The following is a 10,577-nucleotide window of genomic DNA, read 5'->3' as shown; positions in this document are numbered from 1 at the left end:
AAAAAAAAAAAAAAAAAAGGACATTTGAATAATAAAAAGGTTCTGAAGGAAACCCTATCTTTAATCCAGAAAGGGGAAACTGAATGGGTTTCAGCTCAATTCTTCTAATAGTAGGATGTTGTATGGTAAAGACTTCTTCCCTGTCTGTCTCCAGACAGAGTTGCAGAGATCTCTTAGATCCAGACATCATGAAGATTGAATGTGTGATGGAAGGTGACTTGCCTTCTTGGCTACATGTGTGTTTCCTCAGGTGGCCCTGTCTTCCTGCTATAGATTGACTGGAATGAGAAGCTTCTGTGAAGGTTTAAGCTACATCTGTAGACTGAGATGAAGCTACCAAGTAGACCTATGCAAGCAGTATTTCTAAACCACTTAGTTACGACTCTAAGGAAAAAGAATTCTTCATTTAAACATAGATTATTCTTTCCTTAAATTGCTCAGTAGTGTGTCCTGCTAGATTACATATTCATGGTACCACCACACAAGAATCAGATGAGTTAATTTTGTGCCTGTCAACAAGTTGCCACTGTCTTTTTCATCTGGACTACTATGGTAACCTAGTTAAACTGCCTGCTTCCACTCTTGCTCCCTTCCAAAATATTGTCCAGGTAACAGCTGGCATGATCTTTTTAAAACATAAATTGATGCGTGTTAGTGTTCTGCTTAAACTTCTTCAGTGGCTTTTCACTGAGCTTTAAATCCAAGCACTTCAGCATGGTTTACAAACCCTTCATAATGTAGCCTACCTTCTCTGCTCTCATTCGGTAACCTCTTGCTTCCTTGGAGGCACTTAAGTCCTGCTTAATGTACTGGCCTTATTAAAGTTTCTAACTTTCTTCACCTCAAGGGCTTCATACATGTCACAGTCACTTCCTGGAATGTTCTTTTCCCTAAACACCTTTTCCTTTGAGTCTCAGATTATAATTTATATCTAAACATAGACACACATACACACCCCATTATTTTTCTTTATAACCCTTACTTTCTGAGTGCATGTTTATTCATGTTTTTTATTTGCTTCATGAGGTCAGGTATCCCATCTGTTTCACCATTGTATGGCCAGCTTCTAGAACTGTGCCTGGAAAGTTGTAGGCACTGTTGAATAAGTTATTTGTACTTGGGGTTTGGGATATTAGTCTGGTTTACAAAAAATACCATTTTTCTAACAGTTAAAAACCTTTTTATAACAGTGTCTTAAATGTCTTGAGTTAATTGAATGAGAATTTTAAGTAGCTTCTAGAATTAGCCATATTTAGCAGAATTAAGACCAAATTTAATGGCTATGCTACCTCTTTTTAAACCATCTAAATTAATTTTTTCTGACAAGTGAGAAATTTTAGAAATATTTTAAATTACATAAGTAATATGCTTTTTACAGAAACTTCAGATAATACAAAAGTATAGAAGATCTTCCCTCACCTTTTCCCTAATCCAGTTCCCTAGAGATAACTGCTGTTACCAATTTGATATATATTGTGCCAAATATTTTCAAGGTACATACAGATTATTTTTAAATAAAATAAACTTAGATGATGTTGATAGACGTATAGATTACTGACATCAATTAATACTGAAATTATCATCCCTCTACATAGATTTTTTTCATTTTGTATATTTCTGTAGGATAGGTTCCTATAATGTAATTGCTAGATTGAAGAGTGTACCTGTTTTGAATATTGATAGATACTTCCAAATTGCCTCCCAAAGGTTATAGAAATTCATTTTCTGATAAAATATTTGTGGGTTTAATGCTTAGAGAATGTAATGTTTATTGTAGACACTATGACATCTAGAAGAGCACAAGGAAAATAAAAGTCACTTAATCCATCTCCTGGTGATAACCTTTTGTATCCTTGTAGCTTTTTTTTTTTTTTTTTGAACATTATATTGTGTTTTAGGTGAAAGTTTGCACAGTAAATTCGTTTCCTATTTAACAGTTCATACACAAATCGTTCCGTGACAGTGGTTGCTATCCCTGCAATGTGTCAGCACTTTCCTCATTTCCACCCTGCCTTGCCCGTTTCCATCCCTCCAGTTTCCCTGCTCCTCCTTGCCGTCACATTCTTGATTTTGAGCAATTCTGATGAGCACATTCCTAATGGGTGTTATTGTTTATTTTATAAGCCAATCTATTATTTGGCTGAAAGGTGACCTCCTGGAGTGACTTCTGTTCAGGTTAAAGGGGTGTCTTAAGGGCAGTAGTCTCGGGTTCCTTCAGTCTCCTATCAGTCCAGTAAGTCTGGTCTTTTTTATAAATTTGAGTTTAGTTCTACATTTTTCTCCCTTTCTAACCGGGACCTTCTACTGTGTCCCTGGTCAGAGCAGTTGGTAGTGGTAGCCAGGCACCATCTAGTTCTTCTAGTCTCAGGTTAGAGGAGGCTGTGGTTCATGTGGGCCATTAGTCCTATAGAGTAATTGCTTTCTTGAGTCTTTGGTTTCCTTCACTCTCCTTTGCTCTAGATAGGAAGAGACCAATAATTGTATCTTAGATGGCCACTCGCAAGCTTTTAAGACCCCCAACTCTGCTCACCAAACTAGGATGTAGAACATTATTTTTATGAACTATGTTATGCCAGTTGACCTAGATGTCCCCCAAGACTGCTCCTTAGCCTTCAAGCCCAGTAACTCAGTCCCACGAGGTGTTTGGATATGCCTAAGAAGTTTCCATAACTTACCCGCTATGTGCTCTATTATATATATGAATATATATGAAGCACATACAAACATGAATATACAAATGCCCACAGCTATACCTGTATATGCACACACATGTACTCCCATACACTCTCTCACCTATATAGCATACAAATCTACGCATATAACCACTCACAAATTTTTGGTTGTTACAGCTGTTGTTGCAGAATTGTATATGTTACAGGATTTACCGTAGTTGTCCTTTTATTCTTGTGTACTGCTCAGCGTCTTCATTTACCTTGGTCACACTGTGCTGACTTCCCCCGTATTGTGTATCGCCTTTTCCTTCACCAGAATTAACACATGTCTGCTCTCTAATGAGTGATTCTTCTTCCTTCCCCCTCCCATCCCTGGTAACCATCAAAGAACATTGCTTTCTATGTTTAAACCTATTCTTCACTTTTTATAAAAGTGATTCCATACAATATTTGTCCTTTTGTGATTGACTTATTTCACTCAGCATAATGTCCTCCAGATTCATCCATGTTATGTTTCGTGTACTCATTCTTTATTGTCGCAAAATATTCCATTGTATGTATATACCACATTTTGTTTATCCACTCATCTGGTGATGAACACTTAGGTTGTTTTCACCTTTTTGCTATTTTGAATAATGCTGCAGTGGACAAGAGTGCATATGTCTATTTGTGTCACAGCTCTTATTTCTCTAGGATATATGCCTAGGAGTAGGATTGCTGGATCATATGGTATTTCTACTTCTAGCTTTTTGAGGAAGCACTACATCATTTTCAATAGTGGTTGTACCCCCTAGTCTTTTTTTCTGTGCAAAGTACATAAAAAAATTATATTTCCAAGATTGGAATCATACCACACAAACTTTTGCAGTTCCCTATTGTCAGATAACTATGTTGTTATTTTTACATATCATTTAAAATTTTATATTGTTCCACTATTTATACTATAATTTATTTAATTCTTAATTTTTAAAAAATCTACATTGTTCCTAATATTTTGGTCTTATGAGCAGCACAGGCATGCATATCTCTGAACATTTATATTTTATATACCTCTCAATGCTTTTTCAGTATGCATTCTTAGAAATGGATTTTCTGGGTCAAAAAGGCTTTTCATACATATTGCCAAATTGCTTTCCAGAAAAGTTCCAAGTTACATCTTACTAGCAGACTCAGGGTACCTGTTTTTCTTCACTCTAATAGGTTAAAAAAAAAAAAGCCTGTTTAATTAGAAAATAGATTTTAAAAGTAATACAGTAAGAAGTGGGAGCTATAGCTCTAGTGTGGAATGGAAAAGGAATATTAAGACATACCATCATGTACTGTGTAAGTTGTGTTCTTACTCTATATTGTTCAGTTAGTAAATGTCCTTTTTTCTCTTTACTATTTAGTTTTCTTTGATTCCTTTTATGTATGTTGTTATTATTTGGTTTGCTGCCATTTTGTTTTACTCACCTGTACCTTTCCACCTAGAGACCAAATGAGAGAGTTGACATTGTATCAGAAAAACCAAGAGAAGATCCAGTACCAAAAGAGGAAACCCTGGTGAGTTGTGTTATTGATACTGTCTAGCCAAGTATGGTTTAAGAAGGTGAAAGCAGAGTCAATACATTGCAACATATTGTATTATTATAGTTCTGTACATTGTTATTTCAGAAGTTACACTGAAATACATCTTAGGGCTAGTTTAAGAGGTAGATATTTCCAGTAAATTATTTTCGTCTTCAAATCTATGACCTTTTTTTTTTTAATTCATCATGTGAATTCTCAAGATGCCTTACCAACAAAAGAATTCAGCAACAGAAACCATCAATCCTATTTTTGATATCTGGGATGGGGTTTTAATTTCTCTGTTAATGAAGCTTTATGACCTTTTCTTGTAGGTTCAGCCAATGTTATCTCCCGTTCCAACAACAGAAGTATCCACTGGTGTTAAATTCCAGGTTGGCGATCTTGTTTGGTCTAAGGTGGGAACCTATCCTTGGTGGCCTTGTATGGTTTCAAGTGATCCCCAGCTTGAGGTTCATACCAAAATTAACACAAGAGGTAAGAAAAGACAGTAAATATTAAATAAAAGATTGGAAGTAAAGAAAAGCAAATTTTAAATGTTGTATATGAATGTAAGAATACACACATAATATATACCCTGACACAAAAATATACACATCTATCTATGTCAGTTTTTCATGACCAGTGAAATAATTATGAAGCCCCTGGGTAGTATAAATGGTTAATGCACTGGGCTACTAACCAAAAGGTTGGAGGTTCCAGTCCACACAGAGGTGCCTTGAAAGAAAGGTCTAGCAGTCTACTTCCAAAAAATCAGCCATTGAAAACCCTATAGAGCACAAGTCTACTCTGACATACATGGGGTCGCCGTGAGTTGGAATCAACTCGACAGTAACTGGTTTGGCTTTTGATTTGGAAATAATTATGGTCATCTTAACTGAGAGAAACCTCTACAACTGATCTAGTCGTTGTTTTCCCTTATAACATCTTATATTTGCTTTACAATTTCTTTAACATTTATTTTTTTTAAAGACTTCAGTTTGACTGACCTTTTGTATTTCCAAAAGAAAGCAGATGGCTAAGTGATAAGATATCTTATATGAACTTAATAGGCATGTGGGCCAAAGCCTTTTTTGAACATTTTTATTTCATCATTGACTCCTATGGGTAGTAATTTTTCCCAGACAGTTGCTTTTCATCCTGATAACTTTTGCAGAATGCTTTCTTCCACCTCCCTTACATTTTTTTAATTTATAAATTTGTTGGATGCATTCTTATAAATTTGAGATGACCTGCAAGTACAACTTGAATCTAGCCATGTAGCATAGAATCTTATCTTAGGAGTGTTAATAAAAATCATTAAGGAAAGAAGTATTCTAACTTTATCTGTATTCCTCTTCCTGGGTTTGACCAAAATATGTGGATTGGATTCCTGAGATTCTAACATTTGGAACAAACTTGCTTAGTAACTAAAGGAAGGTTTGAGCTTGTAATTTATTTCTGGATTATTTGCTCTGGGAACTCACTCTTGCTTGTTGACTGGGGATGATCCTTCATTCTTGTATGTGACAACTTCGCACCTATTTCTTTTTCTCTCATGTTAAGCTTTCTGTCTTGGTCCTTGTCCATTGTGATGAGGAGAAAAATGTCTACTTAGTCTGACAAGTCAACTCTGTGATAGGATCTAACATATCTGTAACTCTTGTGCTACATCACCAGGAATCTGTCCGGTTTAGAAGGCAACCCAGCTTGATTATCTTTTTTTGTCATTATAACCTGCTGATTAAAAGTTAGAGTAGCTTGGAAGCATCAGTGATGCAGAAGTAAAAAAAACCAACATTGCTGAATGTTACTTTTGTGTAAGGCACTGTGTTAAGCAATTCTTATATATTTTCTTATGCAATCCTTGTAACAGTTACAGTATTAAGTAGCTACTGTTATCCTGTGTTTCAGATAAGTAAATAAAGTCTCAAAGAAATTTTATTCCACAGCCTCAGCTCTTAAACCCTACTTTATATTAAAGAGAAAGTAGTCATGGTTTACAGAGGTTGCAGAGAGGCAGTCCTAGTTCCTTCATACGTATACTGAGAGTGTCGGACTAGTCATCTCTCAGTACTTTTCAGCTCTGACAGTCTGTGGTCTATGGTTCTATCAGTGGAAGAAAAAGGGACAAGGATTGCCCAAGAGGACCAAGCCTTCTTAGATTAAACAATTCACGTCCATATCTGGGCCTCCAGAGCTGTCTAGGAAATTGCATCATGTGAGAGTTGTGAACTTAAATTCTCTTCTTTTAGAAAAGCATCCTTTTGAGATTATATACAGACTTTCACATTTAATTACTTTATGAAAACCTGCTAATTTCAGCTTTTTTGTGGGATGCAAATGAAAGCACAATTTATATGTCAAAGAAAATATTTAAATTAGTTTTATTAATGAACCTAATAGTGTCTGGTGGAGCCCTGTTGGCACAGTGGTTAAGCGTTTAGCTGCTAACCAAAAGATCAGCAGTTTGAATCCACCAGCCACTCTTTGGAAACCCTATGAGGCAGTTCTACCCTGTCCTGTAGGGTCGCTATGAGTCCTGATCAATTCAGCAGCAGTGGGGTTTTTTTTTTTAAATCTGGTCTGGTACCCCTAGACAATCTCCTACTTTAGTGCTGGAAAAACTGATTTTTTATTATTGAGGAGATCAGAAATCTGAGAATTTAGGTTACAAAAATCATATTCTGATAATATTTTCAGTTTTCTCTTTTCAGCAGTAGTTTTTTAATAACAGCTTTATGGAGGTATTATTTATATGCTATAAATTCATCCGCTTAAAATGTACAATTCAGCAATTTTTAGTACATTCACAGAATTGTGCAACTGTTACCAACTCTCACCCCAAAAAAGAAATCGTATATGTATGAGTAATCACTCCCTACTTCCCATCCCCCAGTCCGAGGCAACCCCTAATCTACTTCTGTTTCTGTGGATTTGCCTATCCTGGACATTTACTATAAATGGAATCATATAACATGAGGCCTTTTGGGTCTGGCTTTTTTTACTTAGCATGATGATGTTTTTGAGGTTCTTCCATGTTGTAGCATCTATCAGTACTTTAATTATTAATTAATTATTAGAAACATGAAAGACCCTCCTACCCCCAAAAAATACTTAGTGCAAGACTCATGATCATGCTCCTGGATGTCACAGCAATATCAAATTGCTGTTATAGTTTCTACACATGACTTCTGTACTATTTTTTTTTCGCAGACTGACTTATTCTGTGAACCACACTTTTTAGAGTAGCACTGCTCTAAAACAACAGTTCTTATATGTTTTGGTCCCAGGACCCCCTTTACTCTTAAAATTTGAGAATTCCAAAAAGCTTTTGTTTATTTGGATTATATCTTTTCCTTTTTTTTTTTTTAAATAATATTTTATTGTGTTTTCAGTGAAAGTTTACACAGCAAATTAGGTTCCTATTTAACAATTACTACACAGATTGTTTAGTGACATTTGTTACATTTTTCACAATGTGTCAACATTCTCATTAATTCCATTCTGGGTGTTTCGTTTCCAGTAATCTGCTTTCCTTGTCCCCTTATCCTTTCATCTTTGTTTTAGAGTAATTGTTGGCCGTTTGGTCTCATATAGATAATTTTTAAAGGTATGCAGTTCTCACCAGTAATATTCTTTACTTTATAAGCCAGTCTGTTATTTAGCTAAAACATAACTTCAGGGTAGTTTAAGTTTAAGGTTTATGGAGTATCCCAGGGCAGTAGTCTCAGGGAGTCCTCTAATCTATTCCTATTTATTTTAATTTAGAAATTAAAGCTGAAAACTTGTAAATATTTACTAACTCATCTTAAAATATGTTAACATTAAGTTTTTGTGAAAAATAACTATTATTCAAACAATAAAATTAATGAGAAGAATGATATTGTCTTATATTTTTGCAAATCTCTGTAATGCCTGGCTTAATTAAGGGCAACTGGATTCTTCCATCTGCTTCTACATTCAATCTGTTATGATATATTGTTTTGGTTGAAGTATACGAAGATAATTCAGCCTCACGTAGGTGTACAGTTGGAAAAGGGAGAGTTATTTTAATAGCCTTTTCAGATAATTGTGAATATTTTTCTTTGATGTTACACCAAAACTGAACAAGTGGTTGGTTCTTAAAGATTAGTTACAATGTGGAATCTGAAATCATACCAGTGAACTTTTTGTATTAAAATCTGTTGCAAAAATCTGTCTTGCACTTTGAATGGGTCTTTTACTTTGCATGATCTCATAACATCATGCATTGGTTATTTAGAAAATATTGGCTTACTGAGTCATGCAGATTTTCCAAATGTTGACACATTCCTGTACAAACGTCACATTTGTTAATTTCACCAATTATTTTATCAGAAAATTCTTTGATCATTGGGAAGCAGACAAGCTCATAGTGGCAAATACAAGTTTTCCAAAATTCTAAATTTTGTTTGAAAGTTCCAACTTTATTATTGGCAACAAATACTATCAGTTGTTTTCTTCAAAATGACAGATTTGTTTTATTCTTTTTTAAGAAAATATTTGCCAGATATTCAAGTTCAAATCACCATAGTTTGTCAGTCATTCTCTCAAGTAAAAATGGTGTTACATGAGAAGGCAGCCGTCTACCTTTCAGCTCAAACAAACACACAAGTCCTTTTCCTGAAGGCGTACTTCTGTGTGCGGAAGTGCTGTATGTGTACTTCCCATTTCATCACATAGAATATTAAAAAGGCATGTATGTAAAGGCCGAGATTTAATAAAATTAATGATGTTTACTGCCTCATCAAAGATATTAAGTGAAACTTTTTTCTTTTTTTAACTGCCCTTGCATAGCTGTGAAGACTCCAAGGACACTAGTAGAGTTTGGTGCCACCCATTGCCTTTATTGGTGCAAAGATGCCAGCAGTCTTATCCACTATTGCTTTTCCACTGTCAAGTGCAGATGTCAGCAGAGTGAAAAAGACAAATAACATCTTGGTATTATTATGATAATAGTCTTGGCCTCATGGGACCCCTGAAAGAGTCTCAGAGACTCCCCCTGCCCATGCACACACACCCCTCCAACGGTCTGTAATTACCATACTTCTGTGTGGTTAGAAAAGCAGTTTGACTAGTAGTTGGCTTTTAAAAGCCCAGGAAAGCATGTTACACATTTTTCTTAGGGAAACGTTGTTTATTTACACCCCTATTTATCTGTAAAAAGATTTGAAGCAAGTAAAAAAATTGTGTAACCAAAGTAATAAATCTGATAATTAGCAAATTTCTGCTTTTCTTTCTCTTAAAATTTGCTGTATTAATTTTAATTATTTGAGGTGATTTTTATAGTAGTTATTATTTATGTAATTGGTAAATGTTGGATTATGGCTTTGGACAATCTGAAACATACACAGTTTAGTAAGAGTGATAGTGAGGATCCTGGGTTAGGTTCACATTTTTGGCAAAACGTATATGGATGTTTATGTTCTGAAGTTATTAATAAGAATTTTTACTTACAGGTGCCCGAGAATACCACGTACAGTTTTTTAGCAACCAGCCGGAGAGGGCATGGGTTCATGAAAAGCGGGTACGGGAGTATAAGGGTCATAAGCAGTACGAAGAATTACTGGCCGAGGCAACCAAACAAGCCAGCAATCACTCAGAGAAACAAAAGGTAACTGACAATATATTATCAGTCTAATCGAGTTTCTAAAGGACTTAATTTAGTAGAATTTTTCATACTTGAATTCAGACAGTTGTTAGAATGATTTATTTTAGCTCCTTTAAGTTCCATTCAGTTTTAATAATTTTATAAAATAAATATTTATCAATAAGTTTTATATGCTACATAAACAACATTATAGTACTATTAAAAACTTTACCTGTTTAGTGCATTGTTAGATTCTATTGTGAATTGAATTAATGTGCATAAGCCTACAAGATGCTAGTGAAATGTAAAATTTGCCAGGGATTTTTATCCCTCTCCCTATTTAAGCATCCTTTCATAATTCCTCTTGAGTCTTATTTAGCAAAATTGTTTTATAAAAGTAAAATTTTTGCAATACTTCGTGAGCACCTACTGTGAGCTAGGCACCGTTTTAAGCATTTTATATAATCAACTCATTTAATCTTCATAACAACCTATGAGATAGATACTATTATTCCAATTTCTACAGATAGATGGGGGCACAAAAAGCTTAAGTAACTGGACCAACCAGGTCACACAAATGATGGAACTAGGCTGAAATGAAATGTGTTTGATGTGGTGGTGGATATTTTAGAGTTTTGACATGAACTCTGGATAATCTGCCTGGTTGAAATGTTCAAGCTCAACTAATTTTAATGTGGGTCTCTTGTGATTGAGAGGTTTGTCATATTTTTACATTTTGAAAGCTAAAT

At 34.9% G+C, this 10,577-nt stretch overlaps 1 protein-coding gene across 9 annotated transcripts in view; it reads left to right on the top strand.

The window, feature by feature from the left end:
• NSD3 (nuclear receptor binding SET domain protein 3) overlaps positions 1 to 10,577 on the top strand; it is a 104,321-nt gene that overhangs the window by 43,944 nt on the left and 49,800 nt on the right. For all 9 annotated transcript variants that reach the window (XM_023737854.1, XM_004383405.2, XM_004383404.2 and 6 more), the window contains 3 exons: positions 4,143 to 4,214; positions 4,553 to 4,715; positions 9,698 to 9,852. In XM_023737854.1, the coding sequence (XP_023593622.1) occupies positions 4,143 to 4,214; positions 4,553 to 4,715; positions 9,698 to 9,852 (390 nt within the window). The remainder of the gene's footprint in view (positions 1 to 4,142; positions 4,215 to 4,552; positions 4,716 to 9,697; positions 9,853 to 10,577) is intronic.

The sequence above is a fragment of the Trichechus manatus genome, unplaced genomic scaffold (genome assembly GCF_000243295.1).
Source record: "Trichechus manatus latirostris isolate Lorelei unplaced genomic scaffold, TriManLat1.0 scaffold00109, whole genome shotgun sequence".
Classification (NCBI taxonomy): domain Eukaryota; kingdom Metazoa; phylum Chordata; class Mammalia; order Sirenia; family Trichechidae; genus Trichechus; species Trichechus manatus.
This window is presented reverse-complemented; position numbering and strand designations above follow the sequence as displayed.